This window comes from Schistocerca serialis, chromosome 2 (assembly GCF_023864345.2).
Source record: "Schistocerca serialis cubense isolate TAMUIC-IGC-003099 chromosome 2, iqSchSeri2.2, whole genome shotgun sequence".
Lineage (NCBI taxonomy): Eukaryota > Metazoa > Arthropoda > Insecta > Orthoptera > Acrididae > Schistocerca > Schistocerca serialis.
In genome coordinates, this window is record NC_064639.1 from 957,469,542 (window position 1) to 957,488,312 (window position 18,771).

The window sequence follows — 18,771 nt, forward strand, 5'->3', positions numbered from 1 at the left end:
AGAGTAAAGAATTATTAGTGCAAAGTTAAGCTAAGAAGCAGAGATTCTTCCATTCTCAGTTCAAAAAAGTATGTGCATATGTCAACAGTTAGAAGTTAGTAGAAATTCATGTGCCAGTAAATAGATCAATACACGAATCATACAACTACTGCCACTGTCAAATTAACGAAAGATCTTGTTGAGAACCCATCATGAGAAAATTCTGGTCCCACATAAAATCACCAAGCGGGTCAAAGGTTTCTGTCGAGGCACTCATCAACCGGTCTAGTGTGGAAACAGAAGACAGCAAACGGAAAGTTGAAGTTTTAAATTTTGCACTTTAAAAATCATTCATGCAGGGGGATCGTACAAAAATTGTTGTTTGACCATTGTACAAATCTCTTACAGAGGATGTATTAATAAGTATCCCTAGTACCGAGAAGCAACTTAAGACTTGAAAACAAATAAGCTGCCAGGACTAGGTGGAATCTCAATTTGGTTTTGCAGAGAGTACTCTACAGCACTGGTCCCTTAATTACCCTGCACTATTATGAATCTCTCCCCCAGCACAAAGTCTCAAACAACTGGGAAAGCATGCAGCTGACTCATGTATAAAAGAAGGGTAAAAGAATGGATCTGCAAAAGGTTGGACCAATATCCCTTAAATTGGTTTGCTGCAGAATTCTTGAATGTATTTTGCATTTGAATATAATAAATTTCCTTGAGATGAAAAAGCTTGTGTCCATGAATCAGTAGTATGAATTTACGAAGCATCACTCATGTGAACTTGACTTGCCCTTTCCTCATGGTATCCTGTGAACCATGGATGAAGGCAACAGGCAGAGTCCACATTCCTAGGTTTCTGGAGAGCATTTAACATGTTGATTCATTGCAGAGTTAACAAAGGTCTGGCCATATGGATTAACTTCCCAGATATGTGATTGGCTTGAAGACTTGTTAAATAATACAATCAAATCTGTTGTCCTAGATGGCATGTGTTCATCAGAGACAAGCATATCATCAGTAATGCCTCAGGGAAGTGTAAAAGGATCACTTGTTCTCTATATACATAAATAATCTGACGGGCAGGGTGAGAAGCAATCTGTGAGTGTTTGCTAATGATGCTGTGCTTTACGGGGAAGTGTTATCATTGAGCGACTGTAACAGGATACATGGTGACAGACATAGCGTGCTGATTGACACAAGCACATTTACTAAATAAACAGGCGCAACACTGCAAAACAACATGAAATGGAATGTGCACTTAAGCAGATAAAGACAGTACTAGGGAAGGTCAATGGTCGACTTTAGGAAAGTGTAGTTCATCTACATAGGAGGCTGAATATAGAACACTAGTGCAACTCATTCTCAAGTGCTTGGGACCCCTAAAGATTGGATTTAATGAAGACATTGAAGCAATTCAGAAGCATGCTCCTAGATTTGTTACCAGTAAGTTCAATCAACAAGCAAGTAGTACAGAAATGCTTTATGAATTCAAATGGGAATCCCTGGAGGGAAGACAATGTTCTTTTTGTGGAACACTACTGAGAAAATTTAGAAATTTAGAGAACCAGTATTTGAGTTTGATAGCAGGATAATTCAACTGTATATTATACTTTCAAACTTTTGCTATAATCTTTGTACACAGTACTGAGAAAGAAATTAAGGGGAAAAGAAAACAGAATTCCAATCATGGATAAAAGTAAGAATACGATGATCAATTGCCTGTAATTACTATGTTCTCTCATTGTTTGAGTTGCTTGCTCAGAAAAGGTGAAATTAACACCCACAGCAAACAACAACCTTCCAAAAGTTACTCCCAGTAAATATACAAGCGTTGTAATCCACACAGTTGGCATACCTATAGTTCGATTAAAATAACTTTGTGACTGGTTTCAGTGAGACGAGTTACAGGAGCCAGCTGCCAACCAAACTTATTTCTTTCTCTGGATTACATGCTTGCTGTGTTGTCCATTTTGTATATGTGTGCTAAATCTTATTAAATGTGGCTGGTTATAAGCCAATAATGATGTCCCAACATCTGAAATCTGTCAGTCAGCAAATGATTTTATTTAAAGAATAGGACCAATGTTTGCATTACCTTATAAAGATTGTGAAGTCTAAAAGCACTTCATTTTAGCAGCTGGTAAATACACTTTTTTCAGAATTAAATATAGTTAATGATAAGTTATTAGTTAATTCTGAAATATGGTTACTAATTCTTGAGCAGGCACACCGATTTTCATAACACAAGCAGGTGTGCTTTATGTGCATGTAAAGGATGTTACCAAGGTAAACATTATGAGCAAAATCACAGTTTAATCTTAATTTAATCAAACAATGATGAAATAAACTTATATGAGGTAAATCACTGTTTAATTAAACAATAATAAAAATAAACTTTCATTGTATCACTCTCGTTATCATGTTCAAGAGTTAACATGCAGAAACAACCCACTCGGAGCATTAAACAGCACAGTTTGCATCAAATCCCCACCAAACAATTATTCAATTAGTAATTATTTCATAGGCAACTGTCTCATTAGGGGTTGTGCTGCTAGCTCAGAATCTTGGCCATTTTCCCACACGGATCATAAATTTTTTCTCACCTGGCTCACTGTTTATTTTATATCACTGCTGCTCACATGGGTGTATAACAACACAGCTTATCACTGCATTAGCTGAAGCAATAACGAAGGAATAGAAGTGGACTCACAGTTGTAAAACAACAGAATGGTGCAAAACAATGTTATTTGTGGTTGGCACACTTTATACATAGGTGTGCCAGCTCAAGAGTTAATGTAGAAAGCATCACAATGTTTGTGTCTACAGTACTTCCTTTGAGAGGTCAGTCTATAAAGTGGTTTTAATAAAAGCATTTATCATTATTTTTGTATCTTTATTTCATTTTTCCTTACAAAGTTCCAGTATGGAGATGATGATGAGTATTTCAGACATCTGAACACACGATTATTTTATAGATGAATTTGAATACTGTTCATATCAACTGCAGAGATTTTCTACAGCTGAAAAATTAATGCTCCAATGTCAATGAGAATCATGAATATAAATAAAATTTAAATAAGTGATGAGACACACACAGAACATGCTCAATACATTATAAGCAGTTTCACAAAACAAATTCTGTACATAGTGACTGTCAACAGTATCTGTTCTTTGTACCTTCTTATGGCACGATGATCATATAGCCAAGAAAGTGGTCCCCATTTTGAACTTTCACATAGAGATTTTGTGCCATCTTATACTTAAAAAACAACTGGCACACAATCGAAGGCTAATAATTTACAGACAATGATACTATCACATACAAAAGCTAAAACAGAACTGAAGAAGATATTCTTCCAAAAATTTTACTGCAATTCCAAGTTTGCAACGAGGATTAGCAATCTGTTTAACTACAAGTAGCAGAACTCTAGCAAATTTTGTTGTGTACACATTCATTAATATTCTGCATTTGACTAGTATTGAGCAGGCCTATGGGGGAACTGGAAGAGTAAAAGAAACTGTGTATACTATGTTTGATGTTAAACAGCACATCTTTTGCACTTCAGTTTCATTTCATATTTTTACTGCGTGGATGGAATTAGAAATGCATGTTTACTGCAAGCAGCATATAAGTATGCTGATTAATTATGTTTGCCACATCTGTCATTGGAGATAAAGTACATTTGTATTTTGTTATGGTTGTGAAATTATGTTCCTAGAAGCTGTTTCATTTACTGCCCATTTTGCGTTTCAGTTCTTCTGCAATGGCGTCCAAGAAATCTTCTGTATGTAGGTACATGCCTTCCTTCACATTCTGCATTCCATGAATACAAATTGCCAGATCTTTGGTCATTTTGCCACTATCTATACAGTCAACACATGCTGCCTCAAGATTTTCACTGAACCTGAAATCAAAGCGATAAATTCTTTGAAATCCATAAAAATGATGGTAGGTAAGATTAAATCAATATATGATGCAATCAGTATTGTTGCTAACATTTTGTTATGTGTTACAGTTTCTTTTCTCCTACGTACAACCAGCTGCAGTGTATATATAAATAATAATGCACTGTAAAAATGCATACTATGGTATTTAACAATACATTATTTTCATATCAGCTATCCCTCCACCAAACTATCCTTTTTGTTTACATCATATTCATAGACATATATTTTTCACTGAGAAATTTGTATTACAGTTGACTGAGATACTCGCTATCTGATGAGGTCACAGTTGTGACCCATGGAATATACAAATAACTATCTAACTAAAACTTTTATCCATAAGAATGTGGAACACTGTGACTATGAGTAAAAGTTTTCAGAAATGACTTCAACCAGTCCCCTTTTTTGATGGTATAAACTTTTTGTTTTATCATTATCAGGCTCAAGATGCCTAGCAACTCACCATCAACTGGAAAACTAAGTTTGCCAGTTACGCAGATTACACTGCACTACAAAACTTTGCCACAGGTAACAAGCAAATAACTATACAGTGACATTCACAATGCTACATACAATCACTAAGAACTGTATACTACCTAATAATGAGTCACTGCTGGTCATAGGTTGTGTTCCAAAAATGAAAAGCATAGAGACAGTAGTGGTGACACTTTCTGCAGGACCTGACCATCATTTTGCAGGACAATGCTCAAGCACGTACAGTGCAAGCTGTTACCGATTTATTTGACTGATGGGGCTGCTAAGCACTACACCACCTACTGAATTCCCCTGACTTAAGCCCTTGTGAGTTCAACTATTTCTAAACTGAAGGAAACACTTCACGGCATTCACTTCAGAACTGCTACAAATTTGTCGGGCAATAGACCATGCTGCTCGAACTGTCAACACAACTGGCACTGCTAAGAGTATCCCATGACTTCCACATCACTGGCAATGGGTTATACACAATGCTGATGACTACTTTGAAGGTCAGTAAAACTTTGAAACATGTACCTGTATTGTACGAGCTGTAAATAAATAGTTGCCACTATTAAAGTTCCAACCCTCGTACACTTTCTCAGAAATTCCTTCCTGAGGTGAAGGCCAATATTTGATACTAGCAGACTGCTCTTGGCCAGGAATGCCCTCTTTGCCTGCACTATTCTGTTTTTTATGTCCTCCTCCATTCGTTCATCATGTATTATTTCATTTTCAAGGTAGCAGAATTCATTTACTTCAGCTACTTCATGGTCCCCAATTTTGATGCTGAGTTTATCCAAACCACATTTCTACTGCTCCTCACTACTTCTGTCTTTCTTTGGTTTACTCTACCACTTGAACCTTTCTTTTATTTCCTTTATTACTTCTTCTGAGTACAGACTGAACAGCAGGAGTGAAGGATTGCAGCCCTCTCTTACATCCTTTTTAATCTGAGCACTTTGTTTTTGCCCTTCCATTTAAAGTGTTACCTCCTGGTTGTTGTGTGTATTTTATATTATCCATCTTTCCCTATAGCTTAGTCCTATTTTTATGAGAATTTGGAACATATTGCATAGTTTCACAGTGCTGAAAGCTTTTTCCAGTTTTTCAAATCCTGTGAATGTTGTGGCTGCCTCCTACAAACCAAACCGATCACTGTCTAATAGATACTCAATTTTCTTTTCCATTCTCCTATATATTATTTGTGGTAGTAACTTTGATGCACAAGCCATTAAGCTAAGCGATAATCATCATGTTTATCTGCCCTTGCTATTTTCAGGATTGTATAGTTGATATATTTCCAAAGGTCTAACGGTATATCTCCAGTCTCGTGGATTCTACATCCGAACTTTAAGTGTCACTTAGTTGCCACCTTCCCTAAAGATTTTAGAAATTTTAAAGGAATGTGGTCTATGTTTACTTGATCACATGTCTTAAACAGTTCTGTAAAAATGACCATTACTGTATCCCCTATGTCTTCCATATCATATCCCATTTCTTCCTCAGTCACTTCATCAGACAAGTCATAGAGGCCTTCAATGTACTTTTCCAACTCCCTACACGCCCTTAACAGTGGAATTTCTATTGCACTCTTGATGTTGACACCCTTGCTTTTCATTTCACATAAAGTTGTTTCTATATGCTGAATCAGTCCTTCTGATAATCATTCCTTTTCGATTTGTTCACATTTTTCCTGCAGCCATTTCACTCTATCTTCCCTGCATTTCCTATTTAATTCATTCCTCAGTGACTTGTATTTCTGTATTCCTGTATTTCCTGAACATTTTTGTACATCCTTCTCTCATCAAATGGCTGAAGTATTTCTTCTGTTACCCTAGGTTGCTTTGCTGTTACCTTTCTTTTACCAATGTTTGTCTATCTAACTTCTGTGATTGCCTTTATAGAGCTGTCCATTCTTCTTCAACTAAACTGCCAACTGTGGTATTCATTATTGTCGTATCCAAAGCCTCAGAGAACTTCAAATGCAGCTTATCATTCTTCAGTATTTCAGTATCTCTCTTCTTTGCCTCTTTTTTCTTCGAGTTTTTTGAACTTTAGCCTACTCTTCATTATTACTAAATTATAATCCAGGTCTGTATCTGCTCCCGTGTACTCCTTACAGTGCAATATCCAATTTTGATCTGCCAGGAAGTTTCATTTGGAGTTGCTGTCTGAACACGATGAAATTCAGTTTGAATCTCCACATATCTCCAGGCCTTTACCAAGTGTTCTTCCTCCTCCTCTTGTGATTTCTGAACAGTGCATCTGATATTTACTGACAGCTCAGTCTTTCTCCTCTCTCATTCCCACCACCAAGCCCATACTCTCACGTACCTCTTTCTTCTATATCTTCCCCTACTACTGCATTCCAATCATCCATGATTATTATATCATTATCTCCTTTTACATACTGGATTGCCTGTTCAATACCCTCAAATGTTTTCTTTATCTCTTTTTCTTAAGCTTGTTCTGTCAGCATGTATACCTCAACTGTTGCTATAGGAATTGGTTTTACATCCCTTCTGATGAAAACGTCCAATCATTGATCTGTCCACAGTAACTCATTGTCTACTCCTGTCATACCATTTGCTGCTGCTGTTGGCATTAATTTACATCTACATCTACATCTACATCTACATCTACATCTATACTCCGCGAGCCACCTTACGGTGTGTGGCGGAGGGTACTTATTGTACCACTATCTGATCCCCCCTTCCCTGTACCATTCACGAATTGTGCGTGGGAAGAACGACTGCTTGTAAGTCTCCGTATTTGCTCTAATTTCTCGGATCTTTTCGTTGTGATCATTACGCGAGATATATGTGGGCGGTAGTAATATGTTGCCCATCTCTTCCCGGAATGTGCTCTCTCGTAATTTCGATAATAAACCTCTCCGTATTGCGTAACGCCTTTCTTGAAGTGTCCGCCACTGGAGCTTGTTCAGCATCTCCGTAACGCTCTCGCGCTGACTAAATGTCCCCATGACGAATCGCGCTGCTTTTCGCTGGATCATGTCTATCTCTTCTATTAATCCAACCTGGTAAGGGTCCCATACTGATGAGCAATACTCAAGAATCGGACGAACAAGCATTTTGTAAGCTACTTCTTTCGTCGATGAGTCACATTTTCTTAGAATTCTTCCTATGAATCTCAACCTGGCGCCTGCTTTTCCCACTATTTGTTTTATGTGATCATTCCACTTCAGATCGCTCCGGATAGTAACTCCTAAGTATTTTACGGTCGTTACCGCTTCCAATGATTTACCACCTATGGCATAATCGTACTGGAATGGATTTCTGCCCCTATGTATGCGCATTATATTACATTTATCTACGTTTAGAGAAAGCTGCCAGCTGTCGCACCATGCATTAATCCTCTGCAGGTCCTCCTGGAGTACGTACGAGTCTTCTGATGTTGCTACTTTCTTGTAGACAACCGTGTCATCTGCAAATAGCCTCACGGAGCTACCGATGTTGTCAACTAAGTCATTTATGTATATTGTAAACAATAAAGGTCCTATCACGCTTCCCTGCGGTACTCCCGAAATTACCTCTACATCTGCAGATTTTGAACCGTTAAGAATGACATGTTGTGTTCTTTCTTCTAGGAAATCCTGAATCCAATCACAAACCTGGTCCGATATTCCGTAAGCTCGTATTTTTTTCACTAAACGTAAGTGCGGAACCGTATCAAATGCCTTCCTGAAGTCCAGGAATACGGCATCAATCTGCTCGCCAGTGTGTACATTAGTCTAACCCGAAATTCTTATCTTCTTTCCATTTAATTTCACTGGCCACCACCATATCTAGACTGAGCCTTTGCATTTCTTTTTCTCAAACTGTCTAGCTTCTCTCCCATGTTCATACTTATGATATTCCACAATCTATCTCTTAGCATGTTAAGTCATTCAGTGATAATTCAGTCTTTTTCTCATGGTTACCTGGCCCCTGGAAGTCCCCTCCCTGAGATCTAAATGGGGAATCAATCTGGAATCTTTTAGCAATGGGCACATCATCACAACACTTTTTCAATTACAGGCCACAAGTCCTGTGGATACATATTGAGTGTCTTTAATGCAGTGGTTTTCTTTGCCTTCTGCCTCCTTATGCTGTTGATTATTGCCAGTTCTTTCACATTTTAGGGGCAGTTTCCCACCCCCTCAACAAGAGGTTGCCCTGAAACTCTGTCCACCCCCTCAATCTCTTTGACAAGGCCACTGGCGGAAGGAGGATTACTCCTTATACCAGAAGTCTTCAGTCACCATTGCTGATGTTTCTTATTCATCATTTTTATTCAATATTAAGCAGTGGCTGGATGTGAACCTGGGACCCAAGACATTATGGTTATTAGCCAAAGACACTACCCATGGACCACACGTCCATTACCATGCCCTATCTACATTGTGAGAGGCACAGTCTACTCTTCAGCTACCCCACATGGAGGATATGCTGCATGTTATTTGGCCAAATGTCTAACATTCTGTGATTCTTTGATCCATGTCACCTAACTGCAGTTCACAATTTGTCTGTTTATTTGAAACCTATCACATTTGCACCTTTCAAACGACTCTTGCTATCCATCTATTTCACATATATAGTAAGATTCATTCACTAGAATCCAGAAAGTTAAATACTTTTTAACAAATAACTTTTCTCCTGTGTTACTGATACCTTCAAGTAAAATAACTTCTCTATCACAAGATAATGAAAGAATACAGAAGTTCCACATTCATAATTTTGTCTTTGTGCTACAGGATGAATGCAATTTATGTTTCGCCATATAATTTTGTCTTAAGCATCTTCAATGGCAGTAGGTGTTGGTGTACTACAACATATGTGCTTGCTTTTCTGCTAGTGAAACACAGCAACATAATTATTTGCGTCAGTGCTGCACACAAACTCTATACATATTTCATGATCATGTTATCGCATTATCAATATTAAGATACTTAAGTTAATGATATTAATATAATAGAGGGAAACATTCCACGTGGGAAAAATACATCAAAAAACAAAGATGATGTGACTTACCAAACGAAAGCGCTGGCAGGTCGAAAGACACACAAACAAACAAAAACATACACACAAAATTCAAGCTTTCGTAACAAACTGTTGCCTCATCAGGAAAGAGGGAAGGAGAGGGAAAGACGAAAGGATGTGGGTTTTAAGGGAGAGGGTAAGGAGTCATTACAATCCCAGGAGCGGAAAGACTTACCTTAGGGGGAAAAAAAAGGATGGGTATACACTCGCACACACACACATATCCATCCACACATATACAGACACAAGCAGACATTTGTAAAGGCAAACTCTTTGCCTTTACAAATGTTTACGTGTGTGTGTGTGTGTGTGTGTGTGTGTGTGTGTGTGTGTGTGTGTGTGTGTGTGTGTGTGTGTGTGTGTGTGCGCGCGCGCACGCGCGCGCGCGCGCGAGAGAGTGTATACCCATCCTTTTTTTCCCCCTAAGGTAAGTCTTTCCGCTCCCGGGATTGGAATGACTCCTTACCCTCTCCCTTAAAACCCACATCCTTTCGTCTTTCCCTCTCCTTCCCTCTTTCCTGATGAGGCAACAGTTTTTTGCGAAAGCTTGAATTTTGTGTGTATGTTTTTGTTTGTTTGTGTGTCTTTCGACCTGCCAGCACTTTCGTTTGGTAAGTCACATCATCTTTGTTTTTTGATATATTAAGATACTTAAGTTTTCATACAACATACCTTGCTAGTTCTGGAGTATTGTCAAGCTTTGCACGGTGGCTCAGTCCCCGTGTCCAAGCAAAAATTGATGCTACAGGATTTGTAGATGTAGGCTGCCCCTTCTGATGTAACCTGTATAAATGATAATAGCTGAATAAATGCACAGAAAAGACAGAAAACTTACAACAAACAATACCCAGAAATGCAACACATGATGCTGAGGAGATACAATATGCGATGTGACACAGAACCCACATCGGCAGAGAACATAGAAACACAGTGAAATCAACTTATCTGATTCACTTCAGGACAACTATGGTATAACAGGATATGAATCTCTATCACATAGCCCGGCGCAACAAGGCGTGCTGGTCATTCCACACAACTGGTATCATACGAAACACAGAGAGGGAAATTTCAAGTCTTCTGATGTGCCCTATAAAAAATTGTTTTATTTAGATGAAGCAAAGCTACACCTGTACGCAGTTACTTCCTCAGTAAAATGTTTACTTTTTGAATAAAAAATAAAAAGCCATTGTTCATTGATTTCGCATGTGTTCTCCACTATGCAATTTTTCTCATTCAATATTGAGGAAACTATTTGGTAGAAAAATCTGGCTTTTTCACATTTTTTAGTCTGTTATCACAGCACGATAATGAACTTCTTTTCTGTTCCTATTGCCCGTAGTTGCTGTGCTACTTTGAAGTAAAGTGAAAAACTAAGCATATTTTGAAATGAAAAATGTACTCACTGACCAGTTTACATTTAGTGCATAAGAAATGCAGCTAACATATCTAAATTCTTTTGAACACTGGAAGGAGAGTCATACCTCTTTCCAGTCTCAAGCAAGTACTTGATACATTTTGACATTTGGCAGCGCCACACTCGACATTGTGCTGCATGTTGCGATATACGGAGTCGCCTCGTGTTTCCTTTTTGTATGCTGATGATACAAGTCAAGGCATCCACTTGCACATATGCTTTCAGGTTAGAAAGATGTCTTGACCTGTGCATTTCTTTCTGCACTGCATATAGTCAACATGTTGTTCACACAGAAGCACTGTTCAAAGATGATCTTTTTCATCCAGTTTGATGGAAAAGCCCTTGTCTTCGGATTAGGAGGTGTGACAGATGTAACCAACTGGGTATAATGGAAGATAAAAAAGGTAAGAACTTGATGTGGACTTTGTACTATCATTTTTAACTAATTATTTTCAGTTTGCAGCTTCTTATTCCGATAACAACCCTATGGTTTTGGTCTGTGATTGTAAAATGTTACTATATTCTAAAAAGCACTTCATTCTAAACTAAAATGGAGGAGCCCCTATTCAAGGTTCTGAAAACATTAACTGCAGGTATATGAACTGAGCAAGCCCAAATTTCAGTGCATTTAAACATGCAGCTTCAAATAACATTTGTCTACACTCAAGAAACCATATTACTACATCCCCCCCCCCCCCCTCGACCCTCCGCGACTTATCATTTCTTTGCCCATACATGAAGAGATCTCTCTCTTGTGGGCATGTACCTATGCTTGAGGCAAATGAAAACAACATGGCAGTTTTAATGCAACACTGTATGGCACGGACTCTCAGGAACTAGGAAGCTGTCAAACATTAGAAGAAACAAGTGATGTGTTGAATATGATGTGGTAGTGCAACCACCTACCCCCCTCCCCCCCCCCCCCCCCCCCCCAAAAAAAAAGCTGAAGTCAGCAAGAGTGCTGCTGAGAAAGAATTTACAGACTGGGTGTAGATTAAAAAACTTACTGAAATGAAAAGATGCCATGAGTCTTAGCTGATGATGCTGAATGGATGTTTTTTCAGTCCATGATCTCTGATCCCAAGGAACGTAGTGACATGTGAAAGAGACCTAAAGACAAAATTGCTGTTCTTTTAAATGAGCAGCTGGGCAAAACCGACACTGGAATTTTCCTCTTCATTATGGGCTTCTTACATTTCAAAAACATTCCCTATCCCTACACAGAATTCACCAGCCAGTGCTACAACATATAAAGTGGCTGATTTAGCTTCAAATCCAGTACATTTCTTGTGTCTACATCTGAAGCTGAATCACATTCTACCTTAGGATATTGAACAGTTGTAGCTTTGTAACTTGTAACCATTATTTATGTCTGTATTTGACTGAAAAAAGTATGACACTAGGTGGCCTAACTAAATATAAACTTCTGATTGAGGTATTTTTTACGTCATTCACGCACTTTCACCAACTTACTTTCACAGCAGAAGAAACAGCACGTTAAAAAGTGTGTGTTTTGCTTTTTCAGAGTAGCTGATAACAGTGGCCCCAAAAAGTGTGCACTGTCTAGACTCATTCTCTAGAATTCATGGAATTTGTGCTCATGTCCAGGGAGCTAATGAAACATCACAGCTGAACAATGAAAAACATCACCATCGAACTATATTTCATATTAATAGCATTGTAAGGGTGCACCCAGTACTTCCTTTCCTTTAGCGATTTTTTAAGCTTTAAATACTGATATGCACGCTAACTTCCTCTTTAGAAGGACCCATGACTTCAACTAAGGCAGAAACATGATTCATGCTGTCTTGTTACTTCTTGTAATGCAGTATTGTACTGCATGTTGTATGACCCCAGTGGGAACATGTGTTGCACTGAAAAGCATCATGTCGCATGACTTTTGCATTGTGTCACATCATATATTGTATCATCCCTTTGTGAACTACACCTAAGATTTAGGTCAACAAGTGTAAAACTAGGCAATGGAATGGAGCTGAATTAAATCAGGTAACCCTGAGGGAATTATATCAGGAAATGAGACACTGAATGAGTAATGCTATTTGCGCAGCAAAATAAATGATAATGGCCAAAGTAGGAAAGATATAAAATGCAGACTGGTAACAGCAAGAAAAGCATTATCACATAATACAAATTGTGAATGTTAGGTAGACTTTTCTAAGGATATTTGTCTTGAGTGCAGCCTTGTATGTAAGCAAAATGTGAATAATAGGCAACGCAGACAAGAAGAGAATATAAGCTTTTGAGATAGGGTGCTGTGGAAGAGTGCTGAAGATTAGGTGGGGATACTGAATAACAAATGAGGAGTTAACTTAATCAAATTAGAGAAAAATTAATGCACAACTTGTCTGGAAAAAGGGATTGTTCGATTGCACACCTCCTGAGACCTCAAGAAATTATCAGTTTCGTAATGGTAAGAAGTGTAGAGGAAGACCAAGGCTTGAATGCAGAAAGCAGGTTCATCTATATCTATGTATATACCCCAAAGTCAATGTATGGTGCATGGTGGAGGATACTTTGTATCACTACTAGTCATTTCTTTTCCTGTTCAACTCACAGATACAGCAAGGGAAAAATGACTATCTATATGCCTCCATATGACCACTAATTTCTCTTTTCTTGTCTTCATGGTCCTTATGAGATATGTACACTCGTGGCAGGAAAATCATTCTGCAGTCAGCTCCCAATGCCAGTTCTCTAAATTTGCAGAATACTGTTTCACAAAAAGAATGCTGACTTCCCTCTAAGTATTTCCATTTGAATTCACAAAGCATCTCTGTAATACTTGCATGTCGATAGCCTACTGGTAACAAATCTAGAAGCCTGCCTCTGAATAGGTTCAATGTCTATAAATTTAGACAACATTGTCCATGGAGCGCAGCAGTCTGGTGCTACACTTAGGTTAAAACAACAGTCAAGATCACATTCAGGTTTGTTTATTATGACTGGTTTCAGGTTACTGTTAAAGCCATCCTCAGATTTCTTGGACCCGCTAGGGCTGGTGCTGGCAGCTCCTCAATTTTTCACGATACCATGATCATACACTGTACAGTCTACAACTGTGGCACCACGTGAAAAAATGAGGATCCTTAAGCACCAGCCATAGGGAACCCAAAAAATTAGAGGATGGCTTTAACATAAGCCAAAACTGGTTATAATAAATTAATGTTATTGTGATCTCTACTGTTGTTTTAGCCCAAGCTTTGATGTTTTCCTATTATCTGACCTAGTGGGGATCCCAAACAATCAAAGTAGTACTCAAGAATGGGTCGCACTAGTGTGCTATATACAGCCTCCTTTATAAATGAGCTACACTGTCCCAAAATGCTCCCAATAAACCAAAGTCAACCATTTACCTTCCCTGCTACCATCCTTACTTGCTCATTCCATTTCATACCACTTTGCAACATTATGCCTGGATGTTTAACTGAGCAAGCAACAAACTACTAATGCTGTATTCAAATACACATAAGGTTCCTATATTGCTCCTGCTCCTGCTGCTGCTGCTGCTACAAGCAATCCATTATAGCTCTGCATTGGCTGATCACTACTGGTTTACACTTCCACAGAAAATTTCATGATCTAACCTTTTTTGAAAACAAGAGGAAATATTCCATGGGAATAAGGCTTGTGCCGAAGCAGATGTTGACATTTATTATTAAAGCCTTCACAAACAAATTTAGATCTAATGGATAAAAGGGAGATAATTTGGATGCAGACGTAGGAGTGGCGGTATGACACAAAACACAGATATAGTAGTGATAAAACAAGGACATTACAAACCATCTTGATTCATATTTCCTCTCTTGATTTATGGAAGCTGTTCCAGATGTTAGCTTCAAAATAAATACAGTAGATGTGCAATGTATTTCTCATTCGCTATTTCACAAGGAAGAAATTTTAAGTTAATAGTCATTATACAGTTAGGCTGGGTGGATATCTTTCTTGCAAGTAAATCAATCTTAGTTCAGCATTTCTGCTAATGGTGGCAGTATTTCCACCATGGCTATGTAAGGATTTGGTACTTATAAAAGTACTCAACAAGAAGTTCACCTTAAACAAAGGATTGCACAAGGTAAATAGGAAAGTAAGGACTTCCTAAAAAGGATTGGAAGGAGAGAAACAAGCATAGAACAAAAACTATGATTTTGCTGTGACAATGTTCTGTAAAAGTTAAGACATCATTATATGTAGGTTTAAGAAAAAAGTTTGCTAAGAGAGATGATTTTCTCCCTCACCTGTAGTGCCTTGTGACTGTCCCATGTGCTGCTTCTGCCTCAATAGTTTTGCCATCGGGACACATGAGAACTGAAGTCATAAGCCCAAGAGAACCTGAAACAAGTGAAATAATAATAATAAGAAGAAGAAGAAGAAGAAGAAGAAGAAGAACAACAACAACAACAATAACAGCAGCAGCAGACACAAAGACCTATTTGAAACTATTCTAACAGTTCACCATGGAGGTAGTTAAGGTATTAAAAAGTTTATAGCTTTTCTCATGCAGTTGAGCTACTTTGAACGACATATTGAATGTATTATTATAGCCACGACAGACAGTACACAAAGACCCAACACCCTATTACAAATTCTCTTTGATCTCTCTACTACCTTCACAAAAGATGTAGACATTGGAAGGATGTATGATGAGATAACGGAAATTATTCAGTATATTAACAAAGGCGAAAACTCAACTGTGATGGGGGACTGGAATTCAATAGTAGGAAAAGGAAGAAAAGAAATGTAGTAGGTGAGCATGGACTACAGAAAAGGAGTAAAAGGGGAAGCTACCTGTAAAATTGTGCACAGAGCATAATTTAATAATTGCAAACACTCAATTAAAGAATCATGAAAGTTTGTTGTACTTATGGATGTGTCCTGGAGACAGACACCAGAAGGTTTCAGCTATATTATGTAATGTTAAGTAAGAGATTTTAAACCAAAAAGCATTCCCTGGGACAGATGTGGACTTCGACTTATTTAATTGGTTATTAACTGCAGATTAGAACTTAAGAAATGGCAGAAACATATGAAATTAAGGATAAGGGAGCTGGAGACTGTTGAGAATTCCAAAGTGAGCATTAGGCAATGATTGATAGATACAGGGGAAAGAATACAATATTATGTGAATGGGCAACTTCAAGAGACAACATAGTGAAGGCAGCAGAGGATCCATTACACAGAGAGACAAGGCCCAGATAAATTTATCTGATAACACATGAGATATTGAATTTAACTGGTAAAAAAGAAAATATAAAAATACAGAAAAATAAGTTGGCACGCGAGAATACAGACATCTGAAAAATGAGCTTGACCCAAAGTGCAGAATGATAAAGTAGGAATGCCTAGAGGAAAAATAAAAAGCTGAAGAAGCATGCTTGCCTAGGAGAAAGATGCCATGTGCAGCATCTGTGAAAGTATAAATAAATATGATGTGTTATAATAAAGGCAGCAGAATTTATGTATTTGCATACTGGCCAACTTCATTATTTCAAACTGCAAATGTTAATACAATGATAGGAACATTCTCCCCCAGGTTTCAGTTGGTCCTCTGTGGGACTTGGGCAAACGCTATGACATAGCTAGTCGAACCACTAGTTCAAGCTATTCCAGCTGTTTGGCGGCGCAAGGAAAAGCCATCTTGTTACATCCATGTCAACTAAGGCTTACATAAAGTTTTAATAATAATAATAATAACACTTGTGTCTCCTGAAGTATTGTAAGATATGTTTCATCTGATTCTCACTTTCTCTATTCAAGCTTTGTTATGAAAAATGTAAGTGTTTTATATACTTATTATACTTATGTTTTTATGTAGGTTTAACAACTCAGATAGTTACAAAAGGTGATCACACCACTTACTTCAGTGCTGCAACTTTGTTTAATGCCTTCTTTTTGCTTTTAGGACAATTTTATGTAAATCAACATTAAAAGTAATTAAATATTGAACATGTGTGATTATTTTTCTACCTAGATACTCATACAGGTACACTATTGAGTACACCACTTGCTGGAGTGTTGGTTACCATGCGTAACAACTTCAGTTTGCCTATAGGACAAACAAATATTTATTAACACCATAATTCAGTGAGAGTGTGATTAATTTTAAAGAGACTTTTGCTATTTTTATTCATCGACCAGAAACTATTAACATTACATAGAGAACTTTGTGCAGGGTTTAGACTGTGTGATTCATGTAGCTTTTAGTGGCATTATAACATCAAAGCTAAAATTAATTAAATTTTTTTGTGTCTGCAGGATTATTTTCAACAACAGAGATCATGTAATCACTACTGGCATTTCATTTATTTTATTCTATGTTTATTTCTCTCAGTCTTCTGGTCCTTCTTCTTAAGTTCATATTGCAATGAACTGGATGGATTCTCCAATGCTCTGTAAGATTATTTGACTGTGCAGGAATCTAATTCTAATAGTTACATGGCAGGACAGGGCACTGACGCAAAATGTATTGTGTAGATCAACTTATGTAAGAAGGTATAAAAAAACTAAAGTAAATATCAAACAGGTATTTTTAATTTATAGTAATGTGCTCCAAATTGCACTCAGTGTTAATAATATGTGTTTTTCTGTGAAAAGATTATTTATACATATTGTGTGTCATTCTGTGTATTATACAAACCAGTAGCTACGAGAACTGTTACATAAAGTTCTATGGATGAAATAATGAAGATGTGAACGATTCTAATCAAAACATGGGTGATAAAAACAATACACAATTTCCCCTGTCAACAACAGACATAACAGAGTACAACTAACAACAACAATACACAATCGCAGGTGTTAGTAGCTACCCCTAATAATAATAATATTGATCCAGATACAGGCAAGGAAAAGGGATTATACAATGTTGATACAGTTAAGAAATATTTATCCCCAAGAGAATTTGCACACTTGACAAATTTGGCAGAATGACACCCATCGGAAGTCCAGGTTAATGGCTTTGGTATTTCATCTTTGGTTTTTCCAAAGCCATTCCTTCCCCTTTAGATTATTCTGTATTTTGAATGTATTACTATTCCATCTTCTTTACTAACTACATTGCATCCTTGCTTGTAAAAGCAAGATTATAGACTTCAAGTTGAGAGGTACTTTATGGGTGGTTGACAGAAATGTCAATAGATGGACTGACTTCTGACGATGACAGTTTACTAATTTCTTTCTTTTCCTTTTTTTCCCCTCTTCTCCACCTGCTGTTATTTCTATCTAAACTTGCAATAAAGATTTGTTAAGTTCAATTTTCGGGGTATGTGACGGTGAAGTTGTGACAAGTCCGTTCTGTAGGGAATGCCGAACACCGTCTCCCTCCGCCATCACAGAAAGAAATGTAGAAGCCATGGTAATTCCTTGGAGTGGTGGGTGGTAAGGGATTCTGTCTTTCAGGGATATCTTCTCTCTTTCTTCGACCTTAACAAATCTATTCTTTACTTTCCTTTCTTTCTCCTCTGCCAGGAGTACAAGTTCTACCTTTTGCTTTATCCATATTCATAAGTTTCTATTGGTCAAACACTTCTCTTTTCCCCGTGTTTCTATCACAACTTGATGTCACAGGATGGCCAAGAAGAGCAACACACGAAAGACTTGGACAAGTGGACGTAATTTTCACACCACATACATATTGTGTATATCAGTAATGTTAGGCACATCACATGTTGCGGGGGAAGATAATGGGTGAAAGCCCGTACATGGAGTGCAACAGTCTGAAATACGATGCGCTAACATGAGCTTAAGGAGTAGAAGATAACTGTGTCATCTAGCAAGAAATCAATTAATTGATAGCAAACATGCACACTAAATGAAAGAAGATCATTTTAGTAGAGGACACAAAAATTAGGCTATATTTAAATAATATAATATTTGATCATTGTCAGAAGACAA

At 37.6% G+C, this 18,771-nt stretch overlaps 1 protein-coding gene across 1 annotated transcript in view; it reads right to left on the reverse strand.

Moving 5' to 3' along the window:
• Positions 1-2,857: 2,857 nt before the first annotated feature.
• The window catches only part of LOC126458339 (isocitrate dehydrogenase [NADP], mitochondrial-like), a 123,323-nt gene continuing 107,409 nt past the window's right edge, over positions 2,858-18,771 (reverse strand). The window contains exons 7-9 of the mRNA XM_050095304.1: positions 15,117-15,210; positions 10,119-10,229; positions 2,858-3,890 (exon numbers count right to left, since the gene is read on the reverse strand). Of these exons, the coding sequence (XP_049951261.1) occupies positions 3,713-3,890; positions 10,119-10,229; positions 15,117-15,210 (383 nt within the window). The 3' untranslated portion in view covers positions 2,858-3,712. The remainder of the gene's footprint in view (positions 3,891-10,118; positions 10,230-15,116; positions 15,211-18,771) is intronic.